Source organism: Hyperolius riggenbachi, chromosome 5 (genome assembly GCF_040937935.1).
Source record: "Hyperolius riggenbachi isolate aHypRig1 chromosome 5, aHypRig1.pri, whole genome shotgun sequence".
NCBI lineage: Eukaryota > Metazoa > Chordata > Amphibia > Anura > Hyperoliidae > Hyperolius > Hyperolius riggenbachi.
The window spans coordinates 20,650,463-20,666,771 of record NC_090650.1 but is presented as its reverse complement, the minus strand read 5'-3'; the positions used below and the strand labels follow the sequence as shown (position 1 = coordinate 20,666,771).

General features: G+C 45.5%; 1 protein-coding gene across 15 annotated transcripts in view; it reads right to left on the bottom strand.

The window, feature by feature from the left end:
* The window catches only part of OBSCN (obscurin, cytoskeletal calmodulin and titin-interacting RhoGEF), a 511,999-nt gene that overhangs the window by 28,193 nt on the left and 467,497 nt on the right, over positions 1-16,309 (bottom strand). For all 15 annotated transcript variants that reach the window (XM_068235137.1, XM_068235143.1, XM_068235140.1 and 12 more), the window contains 7 exons: positions 14,471-14,548; positions 12,810-12,982; positions 11,195-11,221; positions 8,177-8,329; positions 6,981-7,026; positions 6,295-6,372; positions 1,732-4,618 (listed from right to left, as the gene is read on the bottom strand). In XM_068235137.1, coding sequence (XP_068091238.1) covers positions 1,732-4,618; positions 6,295-6,372; positions 6,981-7,026; positions 8,177-8,329; positions 11,195-11,221; positions 12,810-12,982; positions 14,471-14,548 — 3,442 coding nt within the window. The remainder of the gene's footprint in view (positions 1-1,731; positions 4,619-6,294; positions 6,373-6,980; positions 7,027-8,176; positions 8,330-11,194; positions 11,222-12,809; positions 12,983-14,470; positions 14,549-16,309) is intronic.

The following is a 16,309-nucleotide window of genomic DNA, read 5'->3' as shown; positions in this document are numbered from 1 at the left end:
AAAAATGTCAGTTTCCTTATGCTTGACAAATGTATGTGATGGATCATCAAGGGGATCTGTGTGGATGATATTGTGGTGAAACACCGCCCACAGAGTGATGTCAGGACCATGGCCATGACAGTTTCCTGCCCATGAACCTCATTGCATTGTGGGAAAAAACAGGGCTGTTGCCAACTGCAAGCAGTATGTCTCTCTGTACAATTAACAACCATTTAGCCTTGTTAGTGGTTGTGTTTCTAGATAATGTAGTTGTGGGTTAGATTCCACAGATTCTTCTATCGAAAGGTAGAGAATTCCAGAACCTATGGGATGAAGGAGACCAGGAGCCCAATGGTGCAGTATCGTTAGGTCAGGGAAATGGGTGACCTTCAGTAGAGCTGTGTGAGGCCCACGCCCCACACAGCTCTACTAAAGGTACTTTTATTGTATTGACCTGAAGAAGTGGGCTAGTACCCGTGAAATGCGTTGTCAACAACCTATGTTATGAACATTAAAGATTCCCTTTTCAAAAAATGTTTGCTTTGAGTCATCATCAGAGGTAAGATACCTCTTTTCATATGTGTTTTTTTAGTGGGATTGTTCCACAACACTCCAACTATATATTTTGGGCGCCTCCCAAACACCCTAAATACCCCCATGTTTATAGATAAGTGTAGTTGGTGCTGTCTGTCTTTTTTTTTTTTTTTTGTCTGCCAGCAGTAAAGATGATGACATGCAGGTTAAGAATTAATTACATGGATAATATCAATCATTTTTTGATCTTGCACAGGCATGGGCAAACTCGGCCCTCCAGCTGTTACGGAACTACAAGTCCCACAGTGTCCCAAGTATCCAAGTCCCGCAGTAGTCTGACAGCCACAGACATGACTCATAAAGGCAAATGCATTGTGGGACTTGTAGTTCCGTAACAGCTGGAGGGCCGAGTTTGCCCATGCCTGGTCTAGCATCTATTTTTTTACTTCTCAACTACTAGTATCGGTAAAGTTCCTCTTTATCTAATGAATTACATCACCTAGCTTACTTTCAGCTCAACTATAAGGTGGGATAATTCATGACGTAAAATAAATAAAAGTTAGATGAATTATTGAACTGAGACAAATAAGAAGAGATAATGCGTGAGATAAACTTATTAGAAGAGATAATTTATGAGAAAAAGAGATAAGAAGAGAGAAATGATGCATTAAAGCAAATCTGTGATGGGAAGGGACAGGGCCGGAGCTACCATAGGAAAAAATGGGCAATTGCCCCAGGGCCCCAGAGCCTGTAGGGGCCCCCAAGGTGTCCCTCCCCCATCTTAACTGTTACTCCCCAGGGACTCTGCAGAGTCTGTTAAGTTGGGAGGTGATTGGGGGAGGGTCAGCAGGCTGCTCAGGGGCCCAGGAGGGAAATTTGGCTGCAACAAAGGGCCTCTAATGGCGCTTTTTGGTCGGGGGTGTCTGTTGAGGGGCCTCAATGCTAATTTTGCCCTAAGGCCCAATTGTTACTTGAACCGGCCCTGGGAAGGGAGGTAACATTTTGGACACTTAATAATGAGCTCTAATCAGCTCATTATTAAGCCCCCCCCCCCCCCACACACACATTACATATGCAGCTACCCCTACGTCGCAGTCTATACAGTCTATGCAAATGTCTGGCTCTGGCTAAAGCTACCTTATTTCTTTCTTTGGATATGCCTTTGACTTTGATGAAATAACATTCACAAAAATCATAGACAAGTCATAAATAACTCACCGTCTTTTCCATTCCCTTGCCTTTTCTTAATGATTCTTGAAAAGTTGGCAACCGAAGCTTTGACTTTCTGTTTCAGACTGGACTCTGCTGGCTTTACAGTCGACTCAGATTTACTATGAGTCCGGAAGAGCTTGATTCGCTTTCGAGAGAATTTACGTTCTTTCAATGCGGGCTTGCCAAGGTCAGAAGGCTGCAGAGGTTGCAATGGCGTAGAGCTCTTTGGGACATTTACTGTTCCTTTCGTTGATGTGTCCATTGCTGCTTCAACAAAGTCTTTCACTGGTTCCGGTGTCACGGAGGACAATGTCAAGCTCTCATCGACACCAGGAGATTGTTGAGGAAATGCAAAAATATCATAAAAGTCATTGAGATGAGAGGAATCAAAAGGAACAAGTTTCTTATGGTCTAAATCACTGGAAGGTACATCATGGTGGATCTCTCCAATTTCCACCAAGGATACTTCAGAATGCCTGCCAACTTCTTCCAGGTCAGAGAAATTGTCGGACCTTCGGCCCGTCCCGGAACTGTCCGAATGAGAAATGAAGGTTTTGCTAGAACTGCAACTTTCTGCGGTGAACTCATCAAAGTGCTCCTGGTGTGATGGAGTCACAAAAGCCTGAGACAGAGGCTCATAGAAGCTGCACTGTGAGACCGAGGTTATTGTTGGCTCATTCACAGTTTCACCAAATGGACTTGGCTCCGTTTCCATTTCTTGTGAATCTTCAGTGAAACATTCGACATTTTGCAAATCTGATGGTTCTTCTGTGTGATCAGTAACTGGTGGAAAAGATGGACCTCCTTGGCATGTTTGTCTCTGCTCACTGGCCAACACTTCCATCTCCTCAGATAAAGAAGACATTTCACCCACAAGTTCATCTATGACGGCACTTTGTTCATCTGTATATACAGACGATCTTGAACCTTTGTCGCAGATTTTCTCGCTTTCCTCCTGAACTTTGCTTTTATGTTCTAGTGCTTGGAATGAAGGAAATGCATTATCATCATCACCACTTTTGCGTTCAATCTTTTGGCTCAGGCAAGGTTTTATGCTGTCCTCATGTTCATGTGTTGCAGAAGTGCTGGAGATGAATTTGGTTGTAATATTATCTTGGAGACTTTGACCTTCTAAGTTGCTCACACTCGTAGTAGTTTTGTCGCTAAAGTTTGAAGATGGTGTAGATATTCGTTTCACAGGCGTTGTGGGACGCTGAAGAACCTCTTCTAGTTGAAGTTTGGTGTCCTTAGATAGTGATAGGATTTCTGCAGCACCTTGATGTATCACGGCTAGTTTTGAATTGTCTTCCTTGAACTGTACAAACTGAATTTGGCATTTTGGATGAACCATAGTCTCTTGTTTTTGCTTTTCATCCTTTGCAATTTCCTCCTCGTTTTCATCGGACAACTTTTGTGTTGTAGATTCTGCGACAAGGAATTCATTGACATGAGAAGTTGTGTGGACTGTAAATTTTACTCCACCTGTTGTGTCTGTGCATTGTCCCTTTTCTCGAGAGGCTTTCTCCTCTGTCAGTTGTGGATCTTGCTTTGCTTTCTCTGTATCCTTTGTCACCACGGAAGAATGTATTTGTAGTGGTTCTTCTGACTCAGTTTCTTGTTTTGGCTTAATAAAAGCTATGATTGTGCTTTCCTCTCCTCCCAATACTCTAGAAGATTGTCTAGCTTTACTTTCAGCAAAATCTTGTAGAGGTTGATGATGAAAAACTGCAATGATGCCATTACTTCTATCAGCCGGTGGTGCAGAAAGAGGCCTCTGTGTTGAAGTGACCTTTGGAGGGGCAGTCGGTAAGCCTTCTGAATGTCGTTTGGTGATTGTAACATCAGATTTAAGTACTCCTTTTGCAGCTTTGGTCGAAACATAATCTTTTTCTTCTATGACTGTTCCTCTGTAAACACTCAAGGGTCTTGATCTATTGTCATCCAAAGAACGACTTCTGCTGGAAACTTTGAAGGAAGATCTTAAGGATCCCTTGGCGGTGTCAAAAGAAGCAGATTTTTTCAAAGCACCCAGTAAACCATCTTGGTCCATCTGGGTGGGATCCCGAGCCATCATTCTCTGCTCCATTGCAAACTGCTCCAGCAAAGGCTCTCGTAACCCACTAAGAATTTTTTGTGAATAACCAGCTTTCATTAAACTTCTTCGCGCTCGTTCTCGATGCCTCATGAAGTCTTTCTCTTTCTCCGAGCTGTCCCTGGAAGCCATACCCGACCCTTCCCCTGCTTGGTTGTAGAAAGTGCTATTAATGACACTCTGTCTTGGTACACAAACTAATGATGGCTTCTCAGCTCCTCTTTGAAGCAACAAAGCACTATCTGCAGATGTCCCTCTAACAATAGCCCCAGTTTTGGCTTTTTTGGAAGCTAGGCCACCAACTTCAATAGTGGCCGATTTGTGCAATGGAGGCTTTCCTGGTGAGGTTTCTACTGAATGAACCAGCATTTTTTCATCTTCTTCCAGATCTCTGGGGCTTTCCGTAAGGCCAGGAGTCTCATCATTTTCTCTTTTGGTTCCAAGCACGGGAGATGTATCACGTACATCTTCACGTATCACGTCTTTGCTTTCCATTTCCACTTCTTGCGAGTCAAGTTTGGTGTCCTTATCTGCTCCAGGTTCCAGTCTGGATGGCTGCTGTAGATCATCTTTCTCAGACATTTTGAAAATGGACAAGTGCAGTTCCAGAGACGGGTTACAGTCTTTTGAGGTAGGACTGATATCGCTCTCATTATCAGAAGAAGATCCGCTGCTGGAAGAGGAACTGCTGAACTCCACCAGATGTCGCGGCACACCCAACGACGTGCTCTCCCTCTTCCCATTCATGAGCTCAGGGATTGACCTCATCACCAGGATTGATTTATAGCACATCAATGAGCGCTGAAAACATAAGGGTGAGAGACAGTGAGGGTCGTACAGGAAACTTCAGCCACAAACTATTGTATATAGAAATAAACAAATACGGCATTTTTATTTCTATGACCCGGGAATTAAACTCATGACCTCATGCTTCACAGTTGTGGGCAGTACCTCTTGACTAGCGTGACTGACTAACTAATATAATATTTACTCCAAAACACATTATGAAGTGTCTGTGTACTCTACTAGCAACTCATCAGCTTCTTTTTTTTTCATGTTACAGTAAAGTCTCAGTATAGTAAACTAAAGTAAACCTCTGGCTATAGAAAACTCAGTCCTCAGGTCCCGCCCATGAGCCTGTATGAATATACAATGTATACACCTCTGCAAAGGGATGGAAGGTCCCACTTTGCCAACCATTCAACTTTTGACAGACAGAGGGCCTCTGATGCAGCTATTTTGTTGGGGGTGTCTGTTGTGGGGCCCCCAGGGCTTATTTCGCCCTTAGGCCCAACTGTTACTAGAACTGGCCTTGAGGCTGGGACCCTGTAGGTGCTACACTGTAGCTTAGGGGCAGCAGAGCTTCCAAAAGAAGAGGTGGCGCTGTGAAACAAATGCTCATGTGGGTGCTGTGGATGTGGTTGGGATAACTCAACAACAGTACTGCAGGCCAGAAGGAGGACCTGTTCATCCAAGATTCACTAGCAGCCCCAGACCCCCCCCCCCCCCCCCCCCTGGGCAGAATGAACTCAGCTACAGTCCGTCAGTAAGAGGAGATCAGTTAACCCACAGCTCTGTCAAATCTTCTCTGCTTTACTAACTAATAGTTACGCCTCTTGGGGGGAGCTAATATAGATTTTAGGATAATTTTTTGCTCATATTATGGTCTCCCAACTCATTATTAAGTTAGATAGGGACTGCAGCCCATGTTAGATTATTATTATTAGATGGGGACTGCTGCACATAGGAGAGGAGGGCTGCAGCACATGTCAGAGTGGGACTGCTTCAGGACACAGAACAATGTCATAAATCACAACTTTTTGAGATAAGAAAGATGGACACGTAAGCCACACCCCTGATCACACCTCCACCACACCCCGAGTCACACATACCATAAAAATTTCATAGGAAACAAAAATGTTTTACAATTCAAACCACACTGGTCCTTTCTATCCTGGTTCATTTTCCTTCATATTAACATTTTTCAAATAAGAAATATATCAATTTAAACAATGAGAATAAAGTTTAGAGTCAATTAAACATATTTTCAGTAGAAAACGACATATATTTACATAGATCAGTACATCAGTCCTGAAAGAGGGACAAATGAGGAGGAAGGAAGGATAGAGGGACAGGGCTCCCAAAGAGGGGCTGTCCTTCCAAAAGAGGGACAGTTGGGAGCTATGCAACGTGACTACCTTGCTAGCCAGGTCCCTTTGACTCCACTGGGCCCGAGGCAGTTGCCTTGGCAGCAATCTGCATTCAATACTGGCTGCACATGTTAGAAGGGAACTGCAGCACATGTAAAAATGGGATTGCTGCACATAGGAGAGGGGGGTCTTCAACCACACGACCAGTCCTGAGAATACAGCCATATCACTCATAGCAGCCGCCTTTTCTTGCACTGCTGACATTAGTTGACACTCGCAATCAATAAACTAATATGCATTTGATAAACGAGACAGCTGACTCCTCACCTGCCACCGGCTGCGAGCCACCAGGAACCGCAGGTTCTTTGAGCTGATTGGTCGCGTGTCCTCCGGACTTGACGTTTCCTGGAACACAGAAACACCCGCCCCAATCTTTACTATTTTAAAGTGAACCAGAGACGAAGCACCCTCATGTATTTTACCATATAGATCAGTGGGAACATTAGAGAAAACACATACCCTGCTTTCGGTTTCATTATTTTCTGTTCAGATTGCTTCTTATCACCCCTGATAAAATCCCCGACTAAGCATTTAGTCTGGCTTTGTTCAGGAATCTTTATAGCTGAGTGTGTCTTCTGTGCTGTCTTTTCAAGTCCAAGCCTGCCCCCTGCTGGCTCTGCTCAGGAATCATTATAGCTGAGTCATTATAGCAAAGCCAGACTGAATGCTCAGTCGGGGATTTTATCTGGGCTGATAAGAAGCATTCTGAACAGTAAATGATGAAACAGAGAGCAGGGTAGGTGTTTTCTCTAATGTTACCACTGATATATATGGTAAAATACATGAGGGTGCTTTGTCTCTGGTTCACTTTAAGGCAATTCAATGTCGGATTTGGGTGGCATGAAAATTTGTTTGATGGATGAAGTGTCTGGCCAATGAAACACAGTCAATTCCTACTAGCATGCAAACTGAATGCAAATTGTATGCAGCTGGGAATAAAAAAAGCAACTTACCCCGATCCAGGGATGCTGGAGGCACTGGGAGGCACTGGGCCGTGCACTGTTACAGGAGAATAAAAACAGGAATGTTATAAATTCTGCAGCAATGACTTATCTCTATCACAGGTCCAGAATAAAAGGAATCACTCCTCACTGCAGGAGACGGGTGAGGCATAGAATGGACACATGCATGAGACAGTGGGCGGGGGCATGAGATGGACACATGGAGGCGATGGGGAGTATGAGGTGGATACATACAGGAGATGGTGGGTATGAGGTGGACACATGCAGGAGGTGGTGGGTATGAGATGGACACATGCAGGAGGTGGTGGGTATGAGGTGGACACATGCAGGAGGTGGTGGGTATGAGGTGGACACATGCAGGAGGTGGTGGGTATGAGATGGACACATGCAGGAGATGGTGGGTATGAGATGGTGGGTATAAGATGGACACATGCAGGAGATGGTGGGTATGAGATGGACACATGCAGGAGATGGTGGTCGGAAATATGAGATGGACACATGCAGGAGATGGTGGGCAGGAGTATAAGATGGACACATGCAGGAGATGGTGGGCAGGAGTATAAGATGGACACATGCAGGAGATGGTGGGCAGGAGTATAAGATGGACACATGCCGGAGATGGTGGGCAGGGGCATGAGATGAACACATGCAGGAGATGGTGGGCAGGGGCAGGAGATGGACACACGCAGAGGATGGTTGGCAGGGGCATGAGATGGACACATGCAGGAGAAGGTTGGCAGGGACATAAGATGGACACATGCAGGAGATGGTGGGCAGGGGCATGAGATGGACACATGCAGGAAATGGGGGCAGGGGCATGAGATGGACACATGCAGGAGATGGGGGGCAGGAGTATAAGATGGACACATGCAGGAGATGGTGGGCAGAGGCACAAGATGGACACATGCAGTAGATGGTGGGCAGGGGCATGAGATGAACACATGCAGTAGATGGTGGGCAGGGGCACAAGATGGACACATGCAGGAGATGGTGGGCAGGGGCATGAGATGACCACATGCAGTAGATGGTGGGCAGGGGCATGAGATGGACACACGCAGGAGATGGTGGGCAGGGGCATGAGATGGACACACGCAGGAGATGGTTGGCGGGGGCACAAGATGGATGTCCATGCTGGAGATAGTGGGCAGGGGCACAAGATAGATGCACACAGAAGACATGACACTCACTCTGGGGACATCTGTATGGTCTGTTTCATGAAGTCCTGGGCGTTGTCGCTCAGCTGGGTGAAGGATGGGCTGGACCAGCTGATCTTTCCCTGCTGAACGTTCATTAATGTCTCTCTGTCATTCTGTCCGGCAAAGGGTGAGGCACTAACCAGACTGTAAAGACACACATTGAAGAACAACAGCTCAATCCCTAGGCATTAAAGTGACCTGAAGTTACATGTAACATGATGTGTATGGACAGTCCCAATCCTACCTATAACTTGCCAATACCCCTTTTTTTACTGTAAGAGCTTAATAACCTAGAGCTATAAATTACAGTTTTACTGCAATAAGAAGTGTCAGGTGCGCACACATACACTGTACTAAACTTGGTTAAGACTGTCGTTCATGGCCCCCCTTGGTCAAAAATCAAGCATGCGTACCAGCGTCCCCAAGCTCCTTTAAAAACTAAGATTCATAAAGTTTTCTCTCAAAGTATCTCACCTTACTAATTTTTCACCTCATCTAGATGGAGAGCTTATTCATTATGTAAACAGGTAAGAGGGTAATTCAATAAAGATGGTAAACGTAACGTGTGCAGACAGCGCAGTCAAGTTGAATACAATTTTTATGTCATTTATGTAGTAAGATACGCAAACTGCATAACTCCCTTTGTACTTGCATCACTTTTGTTAACTGTTACACAAGCAGTGTGAGTGATACATGTATACTACCAAGGTCTCTGGGACACCCTCCTCTCATGATATTGGTTGTTATTCACCTAGAGAGAACCTAGAAGCGGCCAGCATAATGTGATCATAATTGAAGGTGGTCTATGGTCTTTTCTGAAAGGACCAAAGATTACCCAAAGAAGAGTTGCAGATATTCATTGTAGCCCCTTACACACTCCTAGGAGTGACTTTTCAACCTGTGTCTAATACCTTATTTGGCCTCCACATGCAGTCATTAGAACAATGGTGAGAGAGCAGACAGAATTTTTTTCCTACGGACCCTGACTCTGCTCTGCATCATGCTGTGTACATCTGCTAGACGCCGCCCTCTAGTTGATCTCTAATTGCTGCAAAGCCTGTAGCCCGCAGTTTACATAGCTGCAAACAAGATCCATTAGGCCTCGTTCACTTTGGGTGCATTCAGAAACGTATTTAAGTGCTGATAAAAAAAACCGCATGCATTGATGCGAATTTCATACCACCTTTCAGTGAGCTTTTTTTTAAGCGGACCCATGTGTTTGCATGTGCTTAAACAGGCTTGAATACGTTTTTGACCTGCAGGTTTTGCTTATTTGATGTAGCAGTTGTCAATAAAGATTTGTTTTCATTTGAAAATGTTTTTTTTATAAATTAGGGGTAAAAAAAAAATGCCTCATCTCCAGAGCTTCTATGTGCTAAAAAAGTGTATTCATTTAGTTGCATTTCTGCGCGCTTCACAGCGCAATGCACAAAAATGCATGCAGCACTACGTTTCTCAAACGGACAGTAACAAAGCATATAGATGTGAACTTGTTACATTAGAATCAATGGAAAAAGCTGTACCAAGCAATTCACTGTGAAAAGCGTACAGCAACCTCCCTAGTGTGAATGAGGCCTTAGGTAGCTAGAGGTACCCCCATGTACAGGTCAGAGCACGCCCAGCGCTCTCTCTCTATAGCTATAGCAAGCTACACATTGGGTCACATGATGAGGACACGCTGGCGCTGCTGTAGCCATGGCGATGGGATGCTGGACATGCAGCTGAAAAGCGATCCTAGCAGCGGAATGCAAAGGGCTGGTGAGTAACTTTTCCTATGCTCCGCTCATGACTCTACATGTGCTGGAGGGAGAGGAAGGGGGGGGGGGGCACTCGGGGAGCAATCCTCCTTTCCACCATCAAGTGCCTGTAGGCTGGAGTCTGAGGGCGAGCATTATCAAAGCATTACCGACAGTTTTTTCTTCTAAAAGTGTTCTAACCAGTAGAGGAACTGTTCTGCATGATAGTAAGAAGCTTCTAAAATCCTACATAATACCAGAAGTTTAGCGTGGATTTCTAGAGTGGCACTACAGTTAAGAAAAGTGCAAATCCATCCCTAAACTGCTGCAGATTAAGAAATGCTTCATAGCAGTTCTACAGATAGTGCAGCAGTGCAGGCTAGACATGATTTGGGAAGGGCTCCTCCCCCTCACTCAGAGCCTGCTGACAGCAGATGTATTGGTTACCTCAGCAACAGTCATTTCCCTCACACACTGCACTGCCTGAGAGATCTTCCCAACTCCTCCTATTCCCAACAGTTTAAGAAGGAATCTGCACTATTCAGTGATTTCTTAGGATGTCTGAGACAGTTCTGCACGGATTTCTAAAAACCTACTAATATTTTGTTTCAGACACTCTTGATAAATGTCCCCCTTAGTGTCTCTATGGTAAATCCAGCCCCATAAACTCAATGGGGAACATTTATCAAGAGTGTCAGAGACAAAATATTGGTAGTTTTTTAGAAATCTGTGCAGAGCTGTCTCAGACATCTTAAAAAAGAACTTGACAGTGCAGTTTCCTTCTAAAACTGTTGTAAAATAGGAGGAGTTTCTCAGACAGTGCAGTGTGTCAGGGAAATAGCTATTGCCGAGTTAACCAATACATCTGCTGTATTGCATCAATTCGACCCCTGGCAGCAGGGGGGAGGAGCACTTCACAAATCATGCCTAGCCTGCATTGCTGCACTATCTGTAGAACTGCTTTTAAGCACTTTTCTTGACTGTAGTGCAGTTCATGCTAAACTGATGCTAGTAAGTAGAATTTAGGAATATTCTTATTATCATGCAGAACTGTTCCTCCTGCTGGTAAGAACTTTTTAAGAAGAAAAATTGGTCGGTAATGCTTTGATAAATCTGGCCCAAAGTATTCTAGTGTGAAGCGGATTCTATGTCAACCTGGAAGCCGGCATAAACATTTGCAGAGAGAAGCAGCAGATACGGACGATACACACACACACATCATTCCATCTTTCCATCCATTCCATCTTCACACAAAATGTAAAGAGCTACTCACCATAAGTAGGCGATCACCCCGACCGGCCTGTGGAGAAATGATCAATGACACATCAGTTAGTTTCCAGGCTCAGATAAGACCGCGAGTTACAAAGACTGTCCTGACTTCTGACTGCACAACTATGATGAATGACACATCTATGAGCTTGTGTGGCCGACAATCAGTTTGGATTATACGGCCTGGAACGGTTCCTGGAGATGCAACCATGAAAAATGATGAGTCTATTAGTCTCCAGCCTCTGGAAGGGCCGTATTATGGGCCGTGTGCGGCTCCCCGATGGCACAGTAAGGATAAATGATGAATCTATTAGCCGTCACACTCACATTATCTACCCTGGAAGGTTCATCACCCCATCCATTTATTTCCCATATTTCTGCAGAGAGATGACAGATGAGGCAGCGCTTTATAGACTACATCGCTCCGCTCCGTGTCTGGACATAAATGGAGTTTCCCTGCCGGCTGCTCTTATGCCCTGAGAAGATCATAAATATAAGTGATAAATGTTTTAAAAAGTTCTCAGACATCTTTAGTTTGGCACTCAATGATTTTGGCTGATTATCCTTTTGGCACTTGCATTGGCCCGAGGAAGCGGGCTTAGACCCACGAAACGTGTTGCCTGCGCTAAGTAAACCTTTTGTCTTATGAGAGTTATTGAGGTAAGCAGGGTGCCTTTTAAGTTATTTACTGTTTCTTAACTCAATTTTATCTACATCTGGGGTGCCTCTTTACCCCTTTGTGCAACCTGCCAACCAGATGCATGCTGGGAGATTTACAGCAGCAGAGACTGCAGGTTGCCCCGCCCATTATCTGCCTCTCTGTAGCTAAGCAAAAGAAGAAGTTGATGTCTTGTCAAGAAATGGCACAGTACAAATAATACTTAGATACAATTTCAGCAAGAAGGCAAATACATTTTAAAGTGTACATGAGACGCTTGGACAATTTCTATTGTTCGTACCTAGGGCTTCTTTCAGTCCCTCCCCCCGTAGCCTTACTGGTCTCTCAGTTTCCTCCCAGTCCGCTTTGCTCTTCCGCAGTGCCCATCCGAAAGTTTGCTGGCTGGACAAGTCACGAGCCACTGGGCATGTCGTGCAGAAATGGATGGAGATGAAATGGGGCTCTAGGCAAGTTAGCTTTTGCCTACCGCTGATGGTCACCTGGCATTTTTTTAGTAAGATTTGGTGAGGCCTAGCTTCCACCAGGCCCCTAGACTCTCCCCAGGCCCCAGAAAACTGCCTAGGATTGCCTTGTGGAAGATCTGGGTCTGATGTTGTGATCAGGAGCATTCTGCTCATGTGCGATCCCCCCAGCCACGGGTGAAGGATCAAAAAGGTGCATGGCCTCGGCCACCCAGCGTAGTAGCGGTGACGGGTGATCTTAAAGAGGGGCACAGCTAACCAGGAGGAAACTGAAAGAACCGTAAGGATACAGGGGGACAGAAAAAGCCCCAGGTAAATAAAATAGAACTTGTCTCTCCCATCTCAGGTTTACTTTAAAACAATCTCACTACCTAGAAGATGACAATTAAACTAGGGCTTTAGATTATAAAAAGCATAATATGAGCAGAGGTCCACTTTAATGTCAACATTGCACGGCATACTGATAGTTACCAACTTACCAGATGTCAGAAGACTTGGACACGGGAGCCTGAGCAGCAATTTCTGGAGGAACAAACTCAGGGGAGCCGTACTTGCTGTACTGGAAGTCAGACGCGATTATCTTCTGGGCGAATCCAAAGTCGCACAGCTTGATGTCCTCTTTATCGGAATAAACCATCAGTAGGTTGGATGGCTAGAAGAATGGAAGAAGCATTGTGAGCTGTAGAGCATCAATCCCAGTGGTCAACATAAACTGATACCGAGAAACAAGACCAAGAAACACCAATTTACTGCAGCCGGAGAGCTGTGGACGAGGGCTTGTGTGATCCGGCAAAATTATGCAGTAATTAAATGTCTGAGGTGGCTACAAGGTGAAGATTGTCATTTGGGTTCCAAAGGAGTCGGGGAAGTTTTGGCAACATCATAGGTGCCCATGTTTTTAGGCACAATTGGTGGCACTGGAGGATTGGGACCTTTTGGGCTGGGGAGAAAACACAAACTAGAGGCCCGTTTTCACGGCAGCCCAGACATCACACACATGCCCCACGTGCTATATGCCAGTAGTCATGTGGGAAACACAGCAAGGACACTCGAGGGACAGCATGACAGGTAAAGTATAAATGCACTGACACCGGGGAGCATATAATACATTTTGGGTTATAACGGGCAGGGTTTCCATTGTGTTCATCATTCATGATTATTTCACTTGATCGACCACATCATCCCGAGATTTCCCAGCATCTCAGATCGATACCTTCAACCAATTACCACCCAAAATCAGTCAAATCTTCGATTGTGCATGTTTGGGGCAGCACAGATTTTAATCCGATTCGATAATAATGATCGAAATGGTTGGTGGATCGGCCATCACGTTGAGAGATGTATGGCCACTTTAATGCCCCAAGGTTCAACCCCCCCCCCCCCCCCTACACACACATTTATGTACTACCCTTCACCACCATCTCTACTAATCCCTCAAATATACCCCTCTTCCATCACTGATATCCCCTACCCCTTTACCAGACCACCATCTCCCTCATTCATGCAACACATCTTTACTAACCTCCCTCCTCGCACCATGATCTCTGCTCTGCTAATTCCTGAAGCTACGGGACCCATCCCTTTTTCCCCCTCCCTTAATTTTCCCACGAACCCTGCAGGCAAGCCTCTGCTCTGCATCACGCTGTATTTATTTACCAGCTTACCCGCCCTCTAATTGTTCTGTAATTGGGCATTTATTTCCCTCAGCCAGCCTAGTGGTTCACTTTGCTTTCTATAAAAACATGAATGCACAAGGCACTGTACCAGCCCTAAATCATTAAATGAGAGGTAGCCTGGGGGGATATCTCCCACCTTCCCCCCTGGCCAGTCCTCCTCTGATTGGTGGCTACACCTGGAAATTTGGGCGGCGGGGCCACCCATTATTTTATTGGGCACCGGAGGCGCCATATTATCAAGGGCATCTATGGAGAGGAGACCTATTAACTTGGGTGTCTATGGCACCATCCAAACTTCCCAGGTAGTTATTAAGCTCTGAATCAGCGCAGATATCTGCAGGGATATTGGAAGGAATTGCAGCGGGGTGGGGGACAGTTGCCGCCAGTAGCCTTCTCACCGTCTCAGACTTTTGGGGAGGAAGTGGCACTATACAGTAAGTAGTGAATTCTGTACGGATGAGTACCTTAATGTCCAGATGAAGTATACTTTTCTCATGAAGATAGGTGACGGCTTCAAGGAGTTGTCTGATGTAGTATTTAACCTGCAAACAAAGAATGAAAAGATGGATCAATAATACTGTTCTATGATGATTTCCACCATAGGGTATTTTCTGGGCTCTCTATAGGCAGGGGCGTAGCTAAGGGTTGGCAAGAGGGGTCATATGTCCCCGGGCGCAGTGATTTAGGGGCGCTCAGCGGCTGCCCGCCGCCGTTGGCAGCATATCTACCATGATGCACAGAATGAACAATTATCCTGCAGCCTCTTCCACCTTGCCCCACCAGAGAAACAAGATACAGCAGTGGAGGAGAGTGTGCCTGGTTAGGATTGGGAGGAACCCCCTCCCTGCCCAAAAGATGCCCGCCAACACCGGAGAAACTGAGCAGAGGAGAATGTGTGGCTGGCAGTGAGAGCTGCTGGGAGTGTGGACAGTGCTGTCTACTCTTGTAAAGGAAAGCTACTGTGCATGAGGGAGCCATTAGTTCCAGGTCAAAGGTCTTGACTTGACCGTCTGGAGGGCACAGGCGGTCAGAGGAGGGCATTTCAAGCACCACAGGCCTAACCATGGGGAAGTGGGCGCTAAACTCATCTTTGTCCCCGGGCTCTGAAAACCCAAGCTATGCCTCTGGTCTATAGGCTCTCTTCTCCAGAGTAGTTCACCCACAACAGTTTGCATCTTTCTCTCTCTCTCTCTATTACAAATGCTGCCTTAGAAAACCAGAGAACAAGATTTAAAAAGTGGAGATCCAAAAATAAGAGGTTAAATTCCTGTCCACCTCCTTCCCTTTCCTCCTCTCCTTCCCTATTTTGGAGAGATTTTCGCACCAAATCTTCCAACTGACACAAGTAGACATACCAAACAGTTTTTAACCTTTCTAGCGTTCCGGACGAGCCTGACCCATCCATACAAAACTAGCTAGTAACGGTAAGGACGAGTCAGGCACATTCAGCAGTTACAATTACTCACCTGCGGCGTCGCTGGCGTGCAGGATCCCTCGACAACATATCACGGCTTATCTGCGTGTTCATTCCTGACGTCTTCTCAGCGATTCCAGCAGAGATCTCCGTTCTTCCGCATTCATCGCTTCCTGTCTGTTAGCGATGACATGTCCCCCAGCGTGTTCCTCTGATGATGCTGCATGCGCCCCCTGGTGTGGGGCGTGCACAGTGTCATCAAATCAATCATCGTCAAATTCAATTTGTTTGTATTGGATGAAATACAAACACCCGTATTGAATCCAATAACAAAAAATTTTAAGTGTAAATTTAAAAAAAAAAAATAGCTATGCGCAGCAAACAAATTCAAAAAGTAAAAAAAAAAAATATATACAAATATATACAAAATATACAAAATATGCTTGCGAACAGCTTGCAAGACAACAACTTGCAAGCAGTCTGCAAAAATGCTTACAATAAGAAATGCTTAAAAAAATGTACCACTTTTGGTACAAAAATCTTTCCCTCCCCGCTGATTGGAGGGAAGGGACGCAGGCGGGGCGCAGCGACATGGAGGAGGCGGGGGAACGGCAGAGATTGACAGTGGCCATGTAAACAGCCAGCTATCCACACGGTGTGTGTTGCTAGCACGGCGGTTTGATTCATGGGGGCAAGCAGAATGCAGGTGTGGGGGGGGGGGGGGGGTGACAGTATAGCAACAGAGGCTGGGCATTAGGATTTTTAAAACCCACCTCAGGTTCTCTTTAAGGGCCAGTTCACACAAGTGACTCCAAGCGTTATGCGGCGTCTCGGTCAAATGCTTTTGCTGCATGTTGCTTGCAGGGTCGGCAGAAACGCCGGAAAAAAT